Source organism: Cimex lectularius, unplaced genomic scaffold (assembly GCF_000648675.2).
Source record: "Cimex lectularius strain Harlan isolate CLEC.00 unplaced genomic scaffold, Clec_2.1 scaffold55, whole genome shotgun sequence".
NCBI lineage: Eukaryota > Metazoa > Arthropoda > Insecta > Hemiptera > Cimicidae > Cimex > Cimex lectularius.
In genome coordinates, this window is record NW_019392647.1 from 1821412 (window position 1) to 1842569 (window position 21158).

At 36.2% G+C, this 21158-nt stretch overlaps 1 protein-coding gene and 1 long non-coding RNA gene across 2 annotated transcripts in view; one reads left to right on the top strand and one right to left on the bottom strand.

Annotated features, from left to right (window-relative positions):
- Positions 1–3128: 3128 nt before the first annotated feature.
- LOC106668166 overlaps positions 3129–21158 on the bottom strand; it is an 80793-nt gene continuing 62763 nt past the window's right edge. Inside the window, exons 3-16 of the mRNA XM_014396678.2 lie at positions 10603–10735; positions 9899–10035; positions 9719–9840; positions 9500–9644; positions 9330–9442; positions 5927–6152; positions 5744–5863; positions 5513–5688; positions 5319–5452; positions 5120–5259; positions 4977–5058; positions 4646–4790; positions 4395–4587; positions 3129–4176 (exon numbers count right to left, since the gene is read on the bottom strand). Coding sequence (XP_014252164.1) covers positions 4025–4176; positions 4395–4587; positions 4646–4790; positions 4977–5058; positions 5120–5259; positions 5319–5452; positions 5513–5688; positions 5744–5863; positions 5927–6152; positions 9330–9442; positions 9500–9644; positions 9719–9840; positions 9899–10035; positions 10603–10735 — 2018 coding nt within the window. The 3' untranslated portion in view covers positions 3129–4024. The remainder of the gene's footprint in view (positions 4177–4394; positions 4588–4645; positions 4791–4976; positions 5059–5119; positions 5260–5318; positions 5453–5512; positions 5689–5743; positions 5864–5926; positions 6153–9329; positions 9443–9499; positions 9645–9718; positions 9841–9898; positions 10036–10602; positions 10736–21158) is intronic.
- On the top strand, positions 14843–17936 carry LOC106668167. Its single transcript, XR_001340714.1, has 2 exons — positions 14843–15051; positions 17636–17936. It is a non-coding gene; the product is annotated as an uncharacterized LOC106668167 (long non-coding RNA).

Here is a 21158-nt window from a genome sequence, read left to right on the forward strand (position 1 = left end):
TGTTAGTTAATTAAGTTTTTGTTGTAACTATACGCCAACTAGTTCCAAGGGTAACGTTGAAAACCGAACACATGACCTCGTCTGTCACAAATCAAAACTTAACCAATATTTCACTGGTCTATTTTTTACATGTAATTACATATTATTTTCATAATTTTACTTTCTACCAATTGTGCATAAATTATATTGATAAAGGCAAAATCATAACTCTGCCAAAATTCTCCTTGCAATTTTCAAGAAACTATGTTCCAAGTTCTCGTCAATTTTCGTATTGGATCCCACAGGAGATTTTGGTTCGGTCTTAATTAAGTTAGCAAAATTTTAGAGTGAGTTTAAAGTTAGAAGATACAATAATAATATCTTTTAATTAAACTTGTTAGCTTAGCAATAAAATTTGTAACTATTCTTTGTAAAGAATAAGTTTGAACCTGAAGCTTACTACTTGAAAATAGTAATTTTTTGCAGTCTCTTCATTAGATTCTATCTATTGCCCGATGAAATATAAAATAGGTTATGAAAGCAATAATATAAACGGTAAAATTAAAAAAAAAAATAGGTAGCTTTTCAAAAAGTTTAATATTTAGGTTTTCAGTGTGAAACTCGGTTAACCTAATTTGATAAAATTTCAACTTTCGTTCGGTGCTTGAGGTTTTCTTTCTCAAGCTATTTTTCCAGCTCCAGCTGTAGTTCCTGGTATGATTTGGATAGCTTGTTTCGTTCTATGACCTCATGTCGATCATCCCGTTTGTACATGACCACATCCAAAACCCACCATATAAATTGCCACTGGGCAACTCCTAGCAGGGATACGGATAGGGATAAAAGAGGCGGCCACAAGTCCTACTACACCTCGAACTCAATAAATCTATTGTGCTCCCCTGTTCTTTATAACTCACTGGCCAGCTTCAAGTTATTAACAAGCCTCCACAGCTTTGCCAGTGGCTCCTTAATGTAGGATATTGTTTGTAGTTTTTGTTGTCCTAATTGCAAGACCCTGCACCTACATAGATCTTCACAGAAAAATAGAATGTGTTCTGCGGTCTCCTCCTCTTCCTGGCAGTATCAGCGCAGTGTTTCTTCTGTCCGTACTCCTATCCAGTGCATATGCTTTCTTAAGTGGCAATGCTCTGTCGGGAATCTCTTGGGAGAACCGGAAACCAGGTTCGGTTGCGATTGCCTTCCAGAAACCTCCGTTGTAAGGATGGTCCTTCTATTAATCTCTTCGGGTACCTGTTCCACCAGGTTATGAACTCATTAAGGATCCATTTTATTTTTTTATAACTCACTGGCCAGCTTCAGGTTGTTAATCAGCCTCCATGTTGGCAGCTCCTTAGTATAGGATCTTGCTTGCGGTTTTTCCTGTTCTAGTTGCAAGACCTGCACCCACATAGACCTTTTCAGATACATAAAATGTGTTCTGCGGTCTTCCTGGTAGTATCTGCACAGTGTTTCTTCTCTCTGTATTCCTATCCGGTGCATGTGCTTTCTTAAGTTATTCAGATATCGTGAGATGCGGTCGGGTGTGATGTAGGTTTCAGAAAAACGTTTTCTTTATCGTGCCAACGTTTCGATCTTTTATTGAGATCATCTTCAGGGCCTTGTGTTGTCTGCATTTCAGCAAAAAAGTTCTCTGATTGATGGCCGATGCGAGTTTCTTCTCATTGTTGGCGATGTCCTTCAGAATACTTTTAGCTGCGTGTCCGTATGTAGCTGCTTTCTTAAGTGTCAGTGCCCTGTCAGGAGTCCAACCAGAATCCTGGTTCGGTTCCGGTTGCCTTGCAGTAATTCTTTTGTAAGTTTTGCGGATGGTCCTTCTAAGAATCTCTTCGCATGCCTCATATCTGAGGTATTGTTCTACGAGGTTTTTGTCTCATTGAGGATCCATTTTAAGATTATCCACTTTTGTGGAAGACTGCTAAGCCGCAGTAGAGTTCTGGGCCCAGAGAGTCCATGTTGGACCCTTTTTGGCAAACATATCAACTTTTTCGTTGCTTTTATGCCCCGAATGTCCAGGGACCCGTTCGAGGGTCAGGTCATTAGTGTCAGACTTCCGCCAGGGCCTCCATGCAGTTTCAAACGCCTCGCATGAGGCTACGGCCTTTAGTGCTGCCTGACTGTCAGAGAAGATGGCTATCTTCTGGGAATGTATTCCTAGTCCTTTTATTTCCCTGGCGAAGTGTTCAATCGCTATGATTTAAGACTGGAAAACTTTAGAATATTTACCTAAGTGTACCGCCAGTTCAGTCTTTGGATTCATCCTGAAGACTCCAGCCCCGTGCTCTTGTCGGTTTTGGAGCCGTCAGTATAGGAGTTTCCTTTTGGCTTTGTTCCTTTGGCCCATTCTTCCCGTTCTGATATCTGTACTTTGTATTTCTTGGTAAAGTTGTGTTTTGGAGTAGTAGCATCAATTGCCATGCCTAGAATAGCATCTGCCTGTATCTCCTCCCTCAGTTTCCATTGTTATTTACCTATCCTAGCAGTTGGTTGTCCATTTATGAGTCTGTGGGCTGCTGCTCTGGCTTCTCCTTGGATTAAGATGCGAAGTGGTGGGAGGTTTAACAAAACTTCCAAGACCGCAGTTGGCGTTGTACTCACGGCACCAGTGACACTTGTCTTTGGGTGTCACTTAATAGCCTTATTGCATTGGTCTGAAGAATTTCGGTCCAACACACCACTGACCGATATGTCAACATTAGCCTTAGGACACAAGTTTATAGCCATAGGGTCATTTTGGAGTTTAGTCCCCAGTTCTTGGCGCAGAGCATTCTGCACCTCCTCCAGGCAACTCCTATAAGAGACTCAAACGAGAAATTCAGTATGGAATTTCTCAGTATGGAAATTATTTAATACAATACTTGGGACTGTAAATATCAAATAAATGTAATGAAAAACCTTATGTAATAAAAGTGGTTTTTATTGAGTTACCAAAAAGAAATGTTTTGCTTATATTTAGGAAACAATTAGGTTGTATAGAAGGCTAAATAGTAATTTTTGACTTTTTCTGAAACAGGAAAGTAAATTTCAGGTAAACAAGTGCTTTACAAATCACAACAACGTATATTATTTTAATATATTTTTTATTTACGAAAAATGTAGATTATAAATAAAAACTACGAGCTAATTATTAATTTATCACTCAGTTTTCTCTTTATTTTATCCAAGATAAAAAGAAAATGTTTATTTACAGGAAAGAAAGACAGACAGTAAACAGTTACAAGCACGTACTCGGTTCAGTTGTATCGGCGAAATGATGAAAAAAAAAAGTCCTGGCTGATCAAAGGCTCGAAGGGACTAGATATACAAAGCATCCGACAGTTCTGGTGGGAGACAAGAGTACCAGTGGTTGTAAAAGTTTTATTTCCCCTTCACCAACCCCTTTTGCAAGGCAGATTAATTCAAATCTAGTTAAATTGTGCCAGCTAGGGAGACCCGTATATGAACCTAGTCATTGCTTAGACATATTTCATTAAAAAATAAAAAAAATAATGGTTGTACAACTAAAGCGTATATGTACAGTAGATTCTTTTTGATGATCATTTTTATTAGAAAGAATATTAAGCTTCTGTGCAGGGTGTAACACCCTTTGCCAAATTCAGGAAAAAATTGAATAACCCTTTTAAAAAATTAATCTCTTTTTTTTGCCAATTTGCCCTTGGCTATCAATTTTCGCACATTCGAGAATTATTAGTTTTAATATAAAATATTTTTTTAAAATATTTTTGTGAGTTGGCTTTTTAATGTATGCAATTGAATATTTCGTTATACAGAAAAAATACCAACTCACAAAATCATAATTTTAATTTTAACAGACCAAGTCTAACACATAACACACTATCAGTTGTTATAACATTACAACGAAGAGGAAACACTTTGAAATAAATAATAAAGAGTATATAAATAAGGCCCTAATTGCTAAAGCAAGTGTCGCATCTTCATTGTAATTTCGTTGTAAAGCTAATGTCCGGTCTTGCGAGTCTGCAAGACGAATTTATATCACTAATCAGGCACCGTTCCTCTTTATGTTTCATGCCATCATCTTCCTCGGCGTCAACCATTTCTTCATGCAGTAGCTGAAGATCGTGGCGATGTAGAGGAGGACGAGCAGTGCGCAGGTGAGCCCGAGGGTGAAAACGGACGCCTTCGTCGGGCAAGGTTCGACGATCGTGACAGTCTTATCTGAAAGAGAAAAACTCAAATTATTCCAATACCCAAGTATCAATTAAGTCCAAATATTAAAATAATAAGGAGATTTTAGCTATTATAATTATGTATTTTAGGAAATATAACAAATTTTTATCTTCCAAAAAATTTGTGGAACGGATGAAATTTTTTATTGGATGTGTTCAACAAAAACAGCCAAACTTAACTGTAGTATAGGTTGGTTTTCTTCTTACCTTTTCCAAATTCAGCGAAATGGGCTTCGTTGTTCCTCAGGAACTGTGATTGTTTCTCATCGCCGAAGTCTAGCACAAGTATCTCCTGGCTGAGGGTCATGTCGTCCTCAGAGGGTTCGCTGTCGTTCGACGGGACAGCTCTCCTCCGCCTTCCCCAGGACTCGACGGATTCCCTGCCCCATTCGCAGACGGCCTGAAACACGGAGGATTTTAATAAATTCGACGTTTCACCTGGAGACATGGGGACTTACGGGCTCGCAGGGGCCGAGGCAGTACTTCACGTTGCACTGGAATATGACACCGTAGGATTCCGTGAACCTGAAAGCCTCGTATACCGAATGGAGGGCGTTTCCGTCGGGGGTGAAGCCTGGGAAAATGTTAGGATCAACTGGACACCTAGAAAAACCACAATAAACATATAGCACTTTTGGTATGATGGAAAAATAAAGAGTTAAATGGCTAGAACATTATATTGACTCTACACTCTATTATGTAATTTAGGTTAGTAATTTAAGGTAAAAAAATATAAATTTTAAATAAATAGAAAAAATCAAAGATATAGTAAAAGTAAAAAAACCTTACCCTTCATCGTCTATGATGTGGAATGTGCTTTTAGAGTCTTTGGCCATTGCGACACAGCTCCTTGCGAAAATTCCATAAGGAGCTGACAATAAAAATCAATTGTAAGTTTTGAATACGAATTATTAAAAAATAAAATGTCTTACTGTCTTCTGGTATTTCGATCCTGAAGGTCAGCTTGTCACCAATTCTGACAGTCTCAACTTCTCTGCTCCTCGTGTCGAGTATTCTGATCCTCGGCGCTGGCGCTTCGGGTGCTGAAGTGATGCTGATCATTTCTGGATCTCTGCAAGACGGATTTAAATTAGTTTTGCGTTTTTGAAAATCATTCAATTGTGAAAATACCTTATGGGCATCATTCCAAAGGTGATGTTCTTTGATGACATGTCGTACGTGCATTTCACCTTGTAAATCTTATCGGCTTTCGTCATGACAACGCTGTGATGTTGAAGTACAACTGTGTTCGTGTAAACCCCAGTCTTTCCAAAAAAAAGAAATCACGGTAGATTGATTTTTTTAAAGGTGAATTAATTACTTACGACAGATTGGGTGTTGCAGTCTTGACCGCTCATCGTCAGGTCGAGTCTGAATAGGTCGCTGTTGAGCACGTCGATGTTGCAAGTCTCAGATCGACCCAGGGCGTAAATCCTTCCATTGAACGGTTTGTTCGTCCTCACTTGTACGGCGATCCTCGTGTCCTTGCAGTTCACGGAAACTAAAATACAAAAAAAATTAGAGCTGGTCTAAATCATTTAAATAAATAATTTTACCATCGTAGCAGGTTCCAGTCTTATCGCAGTTTACATCGGATCGAGTTAAATTGTTCAAAGTCGGATCGTCCGTTGTATCGAAAACAATGGGCAGTGTTGAATCATGAGAAGAAGGCGTTTCTTTAAAAAGAATAAAAAGTATATTAACAAAAATAATCCAAATTAAAGCACAAAGGGACTTACTTTCGCAGTAGTTTTCGAAATAAGTGCCGACTCTTTGTCCGTCGTCGATAAGAGGCCTTTCGGCATTGAGGTAAGTGCTCGGCCCGTCTGGGAGAGTCTTGTGGTCGAGGTGGAACAACTGGCAGTTGTAAGAGTTGCCGATTGGAGGGCCCTTGAAGAGGAAAGACCTGCAGAGGAATTCGTTTTCGATCTCACAAGCCAGCTTGCACTCCGCTTCGTTGGTGACCTGAAGCATTCACAATGACACTATTATGTAAAATAAAGATATAGTAAAACATAAATGACAGGTAAATCTTAAGACTTTTGAAAATATTATTTCATTTCCTACAAAAATTAAGGGTACAGCCTAATGAAAAATCGTGGATAATTTTACAGGTAGTGTGTTTATTATTGTGGTCGATTATCATTAGATTTCTTAAGTTAAAAAGAACTTGTCATATCTGAATTTTTAATAAAAAACGCTGAGCCAGATATACTATCATCTTCTTAGAGTACTTTTGCATATTGATTAGTCAACTTGTCACATCACACCTGGCAAGAATCTGGCAGTTAGAAGACCCATTCAAAGGGTTAACTACAACATCCACATACGACAAGAATAATTAGATATTCTTTGGCTTGATTATTTGTGAAGGTGTCTTTTATTATTCCAGAATTGTTTATTTGTATCTTTTTTCAGGACCATTGGTGTCTGAGAACGTCAGCTGGAGAATACTGTTTTTTATGTGAAATCAATCATTGATTCAAACTCATGTACATGGATTAAGAATTGCATCAATGATGAGATACGATTGAATCCATCTAGGATGCGTATAGAATCGTTATTTGAAAATGGTCAGTATCAAGAGGAAATCTTGCTATATGACTGTCAAATTTGGTAGTCATTTTGAGTATTGTTCACTTGTCGCATCATGTTATTTTACAAGGAACATTTGATGTCTTGGATATCTGTTTATTTTTTGGTTTTGTCGATTTATGTTGAGGTGCTAGGTTGATGTTTTGATTTCTACATCTTTACAATAGGTTCAAAGTGGCTGATCGCGTTTTGTCTTCTGTATGTTCATTTTTATGGACTATTTTCATTAATTTTCTTAACTCCATCAATTTTCTTGTATTTGTAGACTATATCACTTGTTCCATATTCTGCTTTTCATACATCTGTAGTTGATGTTTTCTTGCAATACATCATTTACACTACACTTATGTATTGGTTAAACTAAAACTATCATGTTCTATCTTCTCCTATTTTGTCTTTCTAATTTTGTGTTGTCTAATGTGTTTCTTTTCAATTGTTTTATGTTTTCTTACGTTTTAATAATTTTCTTATGTTATGTATTTTTACCCTTTTTTATGTTCTTTATTCCAATCAATCATTCTTCTGTATTTTTTCGATTATTCTGTTATATTTTATTCTCTTTAGTCTTTCTTTTCTTCGCTGGTTTGCTTTTTCTCTTGCATATTTGTTTTGTGTATATTCATTTTCAATAATTACTTTGTGTTGTGTTATTTTGGATAATTTTCCTGATTTATCTTTTTTTTCATAATCAATCAATTTTGTGCAATTTCTTCTCTTTAATAATTTTCTGTAAAATAATGTTGAAGTTGATCGACCTACATTAGTTAAATCGTTGTTTAAAAAATCTTCTTGAAATCCCTTACTGATGGCCCAATGATAATGTCGATAAAATTGACGAAAGGTTGGTGAAACCCAAAAATGATTCTAAAAAGATTCCTTAAACAACAATTTTCTGTGAGTTCTTATGATTTCTAAGATATGTCTTTTAAATCTTTCTTATGGGTTTCTATCTTTACAATCAATCAATATTTTCTGTTTTCTCTAACCATTCATCCATTCTTTTTTCTCTCTTTTCTGGTGCGTATTTATTTTAAAATATAGTTTTGTCTGTATTTATTTTCGCTTTGTATTCTCTTATTTTGAATCATGCTCTTGTTCTTTTTCAAAATATTCTGAAGTGTTCTTCTATACAATTAATGTTTCTTTTGTGTTTTTCACGTAAATTTTTCTGAGTCCTTATCGTCACTCAATCATTCTGTTATATATTTTTTACTCCTTAGTCATTCTTATGTGGGATTTTTAAGTTTACACTCCGTGCCTTCCTCTCTTCGATCATTATTTTCGGTTTTCATCTCTTTGGTCCTTCTCAAGTATAATTTCTGTTCGATCATAGTTCATTTATCATCATTTATTTATCGTAATTATCTTCTTTTAACTTTGGTGCATTTTTTGTCAATAATTGTTCTGTATCTCTCTTCTTTTATAACAATAATGTCGGTTTTTTACCCCATTCTTTTGGGTGTTCATCTTTACAATAAATTTTTGTGTTTTCTTCAATTTAAAACTTTACAAAATCTGTTGTGCATTGTTATCTTAGATAATTTCTTCTTCTTTTTTCTATTTAGTCCTTCCATTGTGTATATTTCCTTTCAAGCATTGTTTTGTGACCTCTTTTTTGACTAATTCTCTTGTATTCTCATTTTTCTACCATTCTATTAAGTGTTCCTTTTTATAATCAATTTGATCTCTTATGCACTTTAATAATTTTCTGAGTTTAAGTCTTTTGTCTGTCCTATGTTCTGATTAGATTATTAATCATTCCTTTTAGTTTTCTTCTTTACAGAATTTTTGTAGTAATTATTTTCCTTAAATCATTGTTTTGTCTTTTCTTTTGTACAGTTATTCTTTTATACATTCTTACATATTTGAATATATATCTTAATATATGTTATATTATTGAAATTTTTTTGTGTATTTTTTATTAACATACAGTTTTTATGTTTATGCTTTCTTGTCATCTTTTGCGTATTGATATCTCCCATTGCTTTGTGTTCTAATTTTCAATAATTTGTCCTTTCCTTCTCTCTTCATTATTATTTTATGAGCCGTTTCAATCATTTCGTTTGTGTTTTCTTATTTTTAATATTTTTTTATATCCCAATTTTTACAAATTCTGTGCCGCATTCTGTCCCTCCGTTATCCTTATGAGCCTTCTTCTCCTAAATCATTCGCTTGTGTAATTTCTTTCTTTTCCTGGGCTTCCTTCTATTTTTGGATTTTATTATGTTTAATGTTTTGTTATGTGCTTTTTTGTTCCATTCTTGGATTTATATTCTTCTTATTGTACGTTCTTTTCAGTAATCATTCTTTTTTGTTTTATTCTATTCACACAGTCGTTTGTCTTCTTGGCAATCATTCTTGTGTGTTTTTTTGCATGTCTTTATGTTCAATCATTTTCTTATTCTTGTGATTTCTTGACTTCAATAATCCACTTTGGTTTCTTTCTTTAAATATTCTATGACTAATCATTCGTAAGAGTTTTCTTCTTCAATTTCTCAATTCTTTTCTATAAATACTTATGAGTCATTTACTAATTATGAAGCTTACCTGTAAGTCCTTGTCGACGTAGTAATGTAGTGAGACATACTGTGCGACTTTGTCGTCTGCTACCCCTATCCTGGGAAGCTGGTAAATCCTGTTTCCCTTGCAACCCTGGGTCGCTGAAATCCGAAAGAACCATTTCATTCCTCGCAAAATTTTCGTTTCTTTCTACTTACATTTCAGGCAAAGGTTTTCGAAATAGTCGACACCCTGGGCGTCGATGAACTGCACGTACTGCCCTGTCGTACGCCTGTCTGAGTCGCTGAGATGGCACTGGAGAGTCACGTAGTTGTACTCGACCGATCGGCATGTGAAACGGTGCTGAAATTAAGAAAAAATTAAGTTTAAAACAAAGTTTTTAGATTGTTTTTTGGACTTTGCGATTGTTTTTATACCTCATTTAGACATGCAGCTAAACATGCTTCTTTAGTTGATGTGTATATCAGGGCGTTATCTAATCCTCTGATCATTTTGTTCGGCACCCTTTCGAAGGACCATGGTCTCAAGCAGACATTATCTAAAAATCAATCAAAAGTTTTAGAACCATTTATGACTTGAAATATTGAAGGAAGTACCTGATCTTATCTGCAACTTGACCATGTAGTAAAGGTTGACCGAACGCTGTGGTGTCGCTGCTGGGTTCGTTGCTGTAGTTTCATTCTGCAGCTGGCATACCGTTTCTTGCACGGGCGTCAGGGGATTTAAAACAAAACTGCAGAAATAAAAAACTAATGAGTTTTTAAATGACAGATTTTGATCCAGATTGCAAATGAAAATTGTGAAAAAACTGTCCAGGTCAGTGTTAAAACGTGGCGAAAACTAAATTAACTAGGTGTGTCGTTAAACCTTCTGATGAGCCTCAAGGAGCAGAAAAGTGCTGAATTGCCCTCCCAGGAAGTCGCAGGGCGTCGTTCACCTTGCGCTGGGTTTTTTTTTTCAAAAACAGACGGAACAACGTCTGGTGAAAAAATTTCTTTGGCAAATCACGTCGAAGATCACTTGAGCGATGAGTCGATCCACTAGTCGAGTAGAACAGACGATCAGTCCGGCTATGAATCTATTGTACTAGTGCTAAAGTCTGGATAATAACAAGTGACTATATTTTTCAAATGGTCAGTTTTTGGTCAATTGTCTTCCCCCCTGTCAGACTTAAACCTTAAGACGTCTTCATTGAAAGGACCTTGCAAGAAAGTTAAAATTCAAAATCTGACTGGATATTTGACCAGATTTGTCTATATTGTTAAGTTAAATCGTCAGCTATCTATACATGGATATTTACCTGAAGGATGCGGCTTGGCAGTCGGGTTCTTCTCTACACCACCCCTGGCATTCGTAAAGAGATAAATTTTTAATTGTAAAATACGTGTTGCCCCTGTAGTCCAACTCGGAGAGTTTTTCGAAAGCGACTCGTCCTGAAAAACAAAAAATGATCAAAATATTGAAGGGAAAAGTTCAGGGTTGTTGACGTTTCGAATCGTCAGTCAGGGAAATTAATCGGGCCTCTCTCGTTAAAAAAGAAGGACCAGCGGACCAAGACAAACATTAACCTGACCGGAAATCAACAGTAAACGAAAGTGCCCCGGTTGAAGGGTTTTCGGCCCACCCGCGAGATTCGTTGAATGTCGATTAGGTAAATTATGAAAATGTTTGCTTGTAACGGTCCAGTGAACCTCTAGGCATCAGAAATAACTAATGCAATGGAACTAACGCTCCAACGGTATACAAATTAAAAACTTTGAAACACATATCAATCCCACAATTTTCAACAGCTAGGAATATTCTTTGGTACTACTTCCCTGTTTATTATCTTCTTCTAGTTTAACTTGGTTTAAAACATATTGTAAGATGATAGGAGTAAGAGTAAGTGTGGGATTGTGGATTGAATGTTTGTGTTTTGCCTCGATGTTGGTAGGACTTTTGTGTGTGATGACGATGGACTACTATGCACCACTATGCACACTAGCCTTCTGGCTTATTGTACTTTTCCTAGTTCCTTAGTTCAGTTCAATCAACTCGATCCTTCTCTTAAAAAGTATTGGGTCATAGACGGCCATTGTTGCAAATCTTTTTTCTGGGTTTTATTGTTATCCTAAGTTGTCTCCAATGGAAGTTGAATATGACTATGCTATCTAAAGGTTTCATTAGTTGTAAGGGACCGGTATGTATTCCCATCACTAGGATGAGTTTTACCGCTTTAGCTGTAACAAGTATTTGCCAGTTTTGGTGGAGAATATTAAATCATGAGTTAATTATGACTGGAACCTGGGTGACACTTTCTTCCTCCTCAGTGCATAATCTACAAATTGGGTCATCATTGTTCATATCGTGTAGGTATTTTCTCAGATGCCAGTGACTTGTATATAGGCCTATTTCCCGATAATATTTTTACTGTAGCGATATGTTTGTCAGTTTGATGATGGTCTTTAAATCATGGCTTTAATATGTCCGGCTGTTTTAGCGTTATGGGCGGCAGTTTCTTCCTTCTCATTGCCTAACTTACAAACGAGATCATCATTAAATTTGCCTATCTTAAGTATGTGTTTTCCTAGCTGCTTGGGATCGGTATATATCGGTATATATTCGTAAGACTGCAATGTGTATGCAAGTTTTGTTGGGAGTTCTTTAATCATGTGTTTATATTGATTGGTACATCCGGAGTTACGGGTGACTTTTCTGGTGGAACAAAGCTCAACAAAAAGTAGCTATCGAAACATTAGGCAGCATACAAAGACCAGCAAACCTATGTATCACAGGGGCAATGAGAACAACCCGTACAAATCCATTAAAAACTCTGCTAAACCTACTCCACTGGAAAAATTTATACAAGGAGAGGTAAAAGTTCATACGCTCATTTAAACTCTAGAAACAATCAAATCGGATATGAAGTAAACGATCCGGGCATACAACCATAATTAATAAAATCAGACACCCATTTTTAGAAATGGGGAATGATTACATAATCTCGAAAAGATTCTTTACCAAATCCTATAAAGTCTCGATGGACTACAAAGAAGAGGTAGAACACAGGAGAGCATTAGACACAATGCTATGGTATACAGATGTCTGATTTCTGTCCAACCTGAACCATTTAGCAGTCTGATTGCTTTACCTCTCCTAAGGAAAAATGGAACTCTATTAATCTGGATGTTTTTCAATATAGGGTAAAGGCATATAATGAGATACATCTCCTCGCGCTTATTTACATTACATAGAGAGTATTTACTGAAGGAACTTCCTTCATCTTCTTCAACGCCTTTTGGTTTAGAATTAAGATGCAGCAGTTCCCCTCGTATCTTAAAAATTCATCTACCATCCCTACTACACTAAACTAGCGCATTTAATTTCTGGGCCATTATAACGGTCAACGGGGAATTTTTGCGACAATACAGCCCTTCGCCTGAAGTAAGGATACGTTTCATTTTGAAACCTTGAATTATTAACCGTCAATTTTCTGTAGGAGACAACCATCAAGATAATTCAAACGGTTTAGCACTTCCTACTTTTCATACCAGTAAGTTCCCACTTTAATTGCCTCAATTTTTAGTTTAGTTTATATAGTTTTTAGGTAGATGGGAATCCGGTATATCGGATACCTATCTACAAGTACATTAGAAACTCTGCTAAACCTATCTCCACTGGAAATATTTATAAAGGAGAGAAAAGGGAAAGCTCATTTAGGCTCCAGAAACAATTAAATTGGATAGGAACTAAACAATTCGGGCATACATCCATAATTAACAAAATCAGACTGACTATATGATCCAGGAAACATTCTTTACAACATTCTAGAAAGTATCAACGGACCATAAAGGAGAGGAAGAACACAGGAGAGCATCAGATACAATCATATGGTATACAGATGGTCCAAAAACAAACGAAGGAACCGGATCGGGCATTTACTGTACAAGCCCAAAACATTAGCAATCGAACTCATTAGGGAAGGACACTTCGATCATTCAAGCAGAAATACATGCCATGAATGCTTGTGCCCTGGAAAATCTTAAAAGAGGCTACACTGGCAAAAAAAAAATCCTCATAAGATCTGATAGCCAACCAGTCATTAAAGCATTAGCATGTAAAAGAATCATATCAAAATTAATCAGTGAATGCGTCCAAAATGTGCAAAACTTGGGGAAACACAACAACCTGATGATCTCTTTGAGTGCCAGGGCACAGAGAAATTTTGGGTAACGAGAAAGCAAACAGACTGGCCAGAGGAGGATCTGCAAGACCATACATAGGCACCGAACCTATACTCGGGATAACAAAAACAAATATAGAATGGATATCCATCGCATAATGGATCCGAACAAAACAAAAGAAGAAGTGGATAAACTCTAGCGGCGCTAGAAGATCAGAAACTTATCATGAAACAACCCTTACCAAGACTGGCAAAATTACTAGCATCTGTGAAAACATCTACACAACATGGGCATATACAACGATGATACCATCTGCGGATTATGAATGAGGAGGAGGAAACAGCCATCGATCATAACATCATTCTTCGAATGCAACAGCTCAATGGAGATTTAACCTATCATACGAAAATAGCAGTGACAGTCAATGACCTGAGGAGAAGGATTGAGTTTATTACACTGAACCAAGGACCTAGGAAGGAACAATAAGCCAATGCCTTGGGTATGCAGTGCCTGCGGAGCACAAACCCCGCTTCCTAGTATCCTTCTTGCCATACTATACCATATCATAGTTGAACGTTTCATCCTCTTGGGTGAATATTCAAAGTATTTTAGATTATGTTCATTAATTTTGTTCTTTACAGTTTTCTTGAATAAAAATAAACCTTAGATTTTTTGGCTTTTCCAAAGAGGGGAATGTTAAGAGTGGTTAATATGGCCAGATGTTGGCTATCCGAGACGAGCCTGTTCAGAGAATATCCTTGATATTACGTTTCACCGTACATCATCTAAGTTCAACACGTACAAAAACCCTTTCTTTTTATCCACATCAGGCCCAAGAATTTACTACAATGCGTAAATGGCGAGCAAAACCTAAAGTCGGAATGCTACTACATCCTACGTAAATAACCACCAGGATAACGAGTACCGGCAAGATTAAAAGTCTAATCAGTATATTTCTCCATTCCACTTTTTGGAAACTTCTTTCCAGTGGTTATTAACAGTTGAATATAGACAAAATAGTTTCGAAATTTGTAGCCCAGATAACACATTCCCACACGTAGCCTCGACATAACCAAGTGCTAATCAGTAAGAACTGTCATCGTTGAACGTAGCACATTGGTCTTTTTCCGCATCCAGCGAATAAATAAAGAAGGCAGAGCTTTTTCGTCCCATTGCACAGCTTCTTCAAAATTAACTTCCTGTCTCGGGGACCGCGGTAGCCGAGTGGTTAGCATGAGAGACTCTCACGCCGCGGTCGTGGGTTCGATTCCCACCGTTGCCCCTGGCCCTTTTTTCACAATAACCCCCCCCCCAAAATTTGAACACACATATACGAATTGTCACATGGCTAATATGCATAGTTCATAATGCAAAAAAAAAAAAAAAAAAACTTCCTGTCTCAAGACTGAAAGAACGATGGTGCAGATCAGGAATACATAATTGCAAACGGGCAGAACCGACAATGGCACAATTTTTATTGAGACTTTTTTAAAACTCCTAGAAGCTGGAACATTTTTGTAAAGATTACGTGATTTCTAGATTTGAAGATATTATAAGCTCCTTAACCACAGCACGATGGCTAACAGGTATAACCAAAAGCAGTATTTTTATGATCTTTTTCTCTAGCTGCTTTGTTTCTTTTCTAAATTACTTATATAAAATATGAAACTCAAGACATGCCGGATTAAAATTAATGTCTTATGTAAAGATTGTGGAAGCTAAAAAATGTGTGGTCTTCAGGAGAAATAAATCATGTCCTTTTCAATGAGAAAAAGAAAAGTGGAATATATGTGTATGTGCGAGTTGCATACTGATGAAATACGATTTGAATATTGTCCAAGCAAAACGTAAACTGTTATGTTGTTTATGTTTATTAAAAAATATCAATATATTGGCCAAATTAAGTTTCATAGTAATACATGCACTGGTACTTTCAGTTTTAAATTGTTTGCTCATGGTTTGTCTGCCTTATTTTCATTGTACAAATAAATGAACATTGATTTGAACGGTTTTCTTCCAGTTCGGCGACAATTCAAAGAGTCAACAGGAAAGTTCATTCATCATGCCTCTCTTTGAACAAGGGAGAACTTCTTCCAGTAAACCGCCAAACCTCGGACGATCCTCGTCAGTTTTTCCTTAGATTTTTCAACGATTCTCCACGCCTCGTGGAAAACGATTGCCGTTATGAATTTTCCTCGGTGGCCGGCGTCGGTTTTTCAATAACCGCCGACGTTCCGTGGCTATACCCCGACGGGTGAGCGCCTTGCTGCAATTTCCTTTTGTCCACACTCTGATATCAATTTTCCCACTGCTTTGGATGTTGGGTTTTCCACGAAAAAGCAATTTGCCATTTGTTATTTTACCATAGCCGACTGGGGAATCAGTTTGACACCACCTTCCTCTTTGACGCTAGTTCCACATTTCATATAACTGTTGTCACCATTCTTCATCCTATAAAATTCTACACATTATCAAACATAAAGCAATGCCTTATGTAGGGTGGGTCAAGTTAAAAAATAAGGGAATATATTTTGCAAGAAAAAAAAATATTGTAGGAATAACAAACGTTTTCAACGCAAAATTAGACAGAAACGCAATTATTTTAATCTGAGTGTTTACATTTTAGATATTCTATTCAAGTATAGAATTATTATACCAAGGACTATCACATTCCTGCTCTAGTGCAACCATTTTTTTAATTCATTTACCAACTCTTTCCCTTTCTCCCTCATTATCATTTCTTCTCTCCTTCCCACCCTCTCACACTCTCTATTCACCTACATCTATATTTTCTAACTATCATTCTTCCCTCTCTCTCTCTCTTCTTCCTTTCGTTCTCTTTCTCGTTACCTCTCTCAATCACTTTTGCTCTCTCCCTCTCTGTATCTATCTAAGTCTTTTTCTTTCTCCCTCTCACCGTCTTTACTCTCTTTGTCTTTCGTTCTCTTATGGTTAATCTTTCTTTTTCTCTTCCGCACCTTCTCTAACTTTTCCTCTATTTGTCTAACTCTCTTTTTCTCTTTCTCTCTTCATATCAGGTTTGCAGTACTTTTTACATACTATTCAACTGTTTTCTGTTTGATAATATTACTATATTTACACTCACACTCATTCTCTCTCTCTCTCTCTCTCTCTCTCTCTCTCTCTCTCTCTCTATCTATCTATCTATCTCTCTATCTCTCTTTCTCTCTCTCTCATTCTCTCTGCCTATCTATCTGCCTATCTTTCTCTCTCTGTATGTATGTTTGTGTGTGGCGGTAATTTTTTTCTTCTCTCCTCCCTCTCTGTTTAATCAATTAATTCATCCAACTATCGTTCTCATTCTTTGTCTCTTTGTCTGTACGTCGTTTTATCTGTAGGTACAGACCTGTTTGTGCTGGTATTTTTGTATTTCTCTTGCCATCAGTATCTTTTGTCTTCTTCTTTTCCTCTGTTTCTTGTCCAACACTTTTAGGGACTTTCTCTCCGTAGAGTCCATAGATGGTTTTCATTTTTTTAAGATATGCATTCTTAAATTCTTTATTTTAATTCAATTCACTAAGCACAAATATTCAAAACGTACTTGACTTAATCAACAGAAAAGATAAATAAAAGGTCAGAATTTCTTTAAAAGATATATTGTACTCGAATATGTATCATGTTATAGATACATTTATATTATTTATGTAAAATTCCTATCTTCATTTATAAAATCTGAAAATGAATGTCCTTTTTCAGTGAATTTCCAACTTTGTATAGGCAATCAATAAGTTTCCGTAAGTATGGAACTGTGGTTTGACACCTTTAAGGGTCTGAACTGTAATACTGCAGTACTAATCCAGACTGGTTGAAGAGGTTTGCTTGACAATTTTTTTTTAAATTTTTAACCAGATAGTAACTATAAACTTCGATAATTTGACCATAAACAGGAATTTAGACAGACCCCGAGGATGTACTTTACATACAAATCCCATATATTTGCAGTAGTTATGAAATTCACGATGTTTAAGAAATATCTGGCGTGTCCAATATAAAAATGGTGGTTGTTTTAACTCACAAGAAATTAATTGTTCACGATTTGCATTGATTCATAATCTCATCTATGTTTCGTCCGGTTTACTGAACCGCTCGAAATCTCGCCGGATTTCATTTCAAAAAAATCAATAATCAGCTGCTTCGGTTTATTTTCAGTATGTTTCCGAATCGATATATTTCAAGTTGAAAAGTGAAGTAATTTAAAGTTCTGACAATATGAGATCCCGGAGTAATAGGTCTAATTTGGAACAGCCCGAACACGTCAGGCCGATGCCTCAAGTCGTCCGATTCGGTATATTTAAAATACTCCTTGTCGTCGTGCCCGGCCTCCTCATGGGCGGTTATCTCGGAGCTCATATATCGAACCTTCTGGAAGAAGAGGAACTCGTCGATGCGCATGTAGAATCACAATAATTCTTGTTTAAAAAATCCCCAAATACAAATATGACAACGTAAATGGTTTTTTGTAACATTTGTCAATTGTCGGAAGTAGATGTTTTTATTTATATTTCTTCACTATCTAGATAAATAAAAAAATCAATATGGCGGAGTACTAAACGTATCCTGCTTCATTGCAGTGTTTCAGCTCGTTTTAAGGAATGATGGTGGAACTCGGATCGTTTCCGATAAAGAAAAGTCCAAAACATTTGAGAAACATCTCTCCGAGGTATTCAAACCTCATAACTTAATCGATATTGAACACCATAAATTTATATCAGATTCACTTATGACACCTATACCTCTAGATCTGCCACCTAAACCAATAACTCCAAAACAAGTGCCACAAGAATGACGACAGCTTTCTAATAAAAACACCTGGTCGTGATTTGATACCACTGAAGTTCTTCCAGTTTCCAAAAAAGCTGCCGTCTTTCTGACTCCTTTATTTAACGAAATTTTGAGAACCAGAAACTTCCCCATACAATGGAAGCTTTCTTACATAAAATGATAACAAAGCCATATGAAAATGTAAGCTCGTCATCATCAACAAAACAATTGCTACTTCAAACAACGTTTTACCAGACCGTCAATTTGGCTTTCGAACCCACTCCTCATTATCTTCACAGAGTAACATTTCATTACGTCATATCTCGAGCAGAAACTGTGCGCGACTAGATTGTTTCTAGATGTTTCTCGAGCCCTCGACAAAGTATGATATGAGATATTATTATACAAATTAAAATTATTTTTACCCCAGGCCTAATCATACCTTAAGGACAGATTTTTTGCAGTAAATCTGGGATCAGCGATTTCTGAGATTGAAGAAGTACTTGCAAGTGTGCCAAGGGTCAATACTCGCTGCGCTGTTGTGCACAATTTTTACTTCTGACTTGCCTACAAAAGATGTTGCACTTATCGCCACATACGCAGATGAAACCGCCGTATTAAAAAGTCATCCCTCTTCTACACAAGCTTATGTTGCAAAACCACATATCAACTATTGAAAAATGGAGCAATCTTTGAAAAAAAAAAGTTTAACCCCTGAAAGTCACACTTTTACACTCCGGCGTGAGACTTGGCCTAGCATATACTTGTCCAGTGAACATGTTCTTCAGACAAAGTTAACTACTCGGGACTTACATTTGATCGAAGACTAACTTGGAATTCACACACACGATTAAAAAAACAGACATACAACAAACGGTTTAAAATTATTACCTACTCAACCGACACTCAAAATTATAATTAAAATCAAAACTTTCGACATTCTTCCTCAAAGCTATTTTTTGGACGTACGGGTGCCAAGAGTATGGATCGTCCAAATATTTCCATATTCAAAGATTACAAAATTTTCAATCCAAAATTTTAAGCCTTATTGTTTCGGCTCCTTTTTACGTAAACAATAACACACTTCACAGAGATCTTTACATGCCAACAGTTTTTTCATCAATCAAAACATATTACAGACGTTTTAATAGTAAATTACAAAATCACACTAACACAAAATATAATTACTCCATTCCACATAATACCACGTAAACGACTGACACTAAATGACAATTATGGATAAGAGACCTATTAAATGATTAATTTTATTAATCCAGAGAAGCTGCGAGCTCTCTGCTTTATATATAGCTATAGCTATCTCTATAACGCCCGTAATGCCACAATCATAAATCGAAATCCAATCTGCTAATTGTATATAATACATACACAGTAGAGTAGATAAAAATAAATGAAGACAAAATGTATTTTGCTGTGTAAATTGTGACAAAATCTAATTTATATTGCCAGATATATTTTACCGCTGCCCTACTTTTAAAACATTCTATAAACATAGTTAAATTTCATCAGTAACGCATTTTCAAATGGAGTCGTAACATCGGAGACAATTAAAGTGTATATTGTCACTTAATTGTACAAACAGTATTTTAACTAGATAATTAATTTTAAAAGAATAGAAATAGAAATAAAACATAAAACCATGCATCAATGATGCCCACTGAGAAGACCTCTCCGTAATGGGTATTCTACCAGATCCCTTTTGCCGTTTTTGCGAAATAAAAGAAGAAACAGCAAGGCACTACCTCGCTGAGTGTGATATGTACGCTAGGCCTAGATTTGAAACGTTTGAAGGAGCGAACATCACCAAATCACTCCTCGAAATAAAATGGTCCAAAATGTTGGGTTTGTTAACAAGTCCAAGAGATTTATGCAGGACACATGAGCCGGCCAAGTCCCGGACGTTTGAGGGATGGGGTACGAGTCTACCCAGGCATTTAACCCCTCCCAACCTTCATAATACATATATGCATCAATGTTTTTGTTGGAAGTCATATCACGCTAAATGTATTTAGTCTTAGAAAACTCTTCTTGACTGCTTGTTAGTGGCTAGACAAATTACTTTTTTTTATTGCTTCCTATATAAATAATTACTTTTCAATAGTTTGCATTGTAGGTTGTGTCAAAATCTAGACTATATTACCAGATGTATTTCACCACTGTCCTATTTTTTAGATTTTCTATAAACAAAGAAGGGTTACTTTATCAATTATTTAATCATATTTTGATTGGTGTGTGTGTGTGTGTGTGTATGTGTTGTGTGAGATTTAAGCTGTATGTTCATTTTCATCAGTAACACATTTTCAAATGGAGTCGTAAAATCGGAGACAATTAAACTGCACATTTCCTTGAAGTATCTTAACTAGATAATTGATTTAAAAGGATAAAGCTAGAAATAAAACATAAAACCATGCATCAAATTTTATTTAGTCACCTCACACTATATGTATTTAGTGTTGAAAAAGTCTTTTTGACTGCTTGATAAAGTTAGTGGCTAGACAACTTACTTTTTTCCTGATACCTATATAAATGATTATTTTTCAATATTTTGCACTGTAAATTGTGCCAAAATCTAAATTATATTCGATCTCGATCCGTCTAGCCTCGCTGTATTTTTAGGTTTGATATGTTTCACCACTACCCTATTTTTAAGACATTCTCATGACATGGGAATTAGGTTATATATTAATTTTACGAGATCTTGTGGACTAAATTAAACTGTATGTAGTCCTGATGTATTTTAACATGATAATCTGAGCACCCGGTTATGCGCTGTCCAAATTTCTGCAAGCTGTCACGTGTGACTTTACTCGAACCCGGTTTTCTTACCCTGATATCTCTGCCTCCTCATAAGATGGGTTTGTGAAATTTGAAAAATAAATTAAACTTAGGTCGG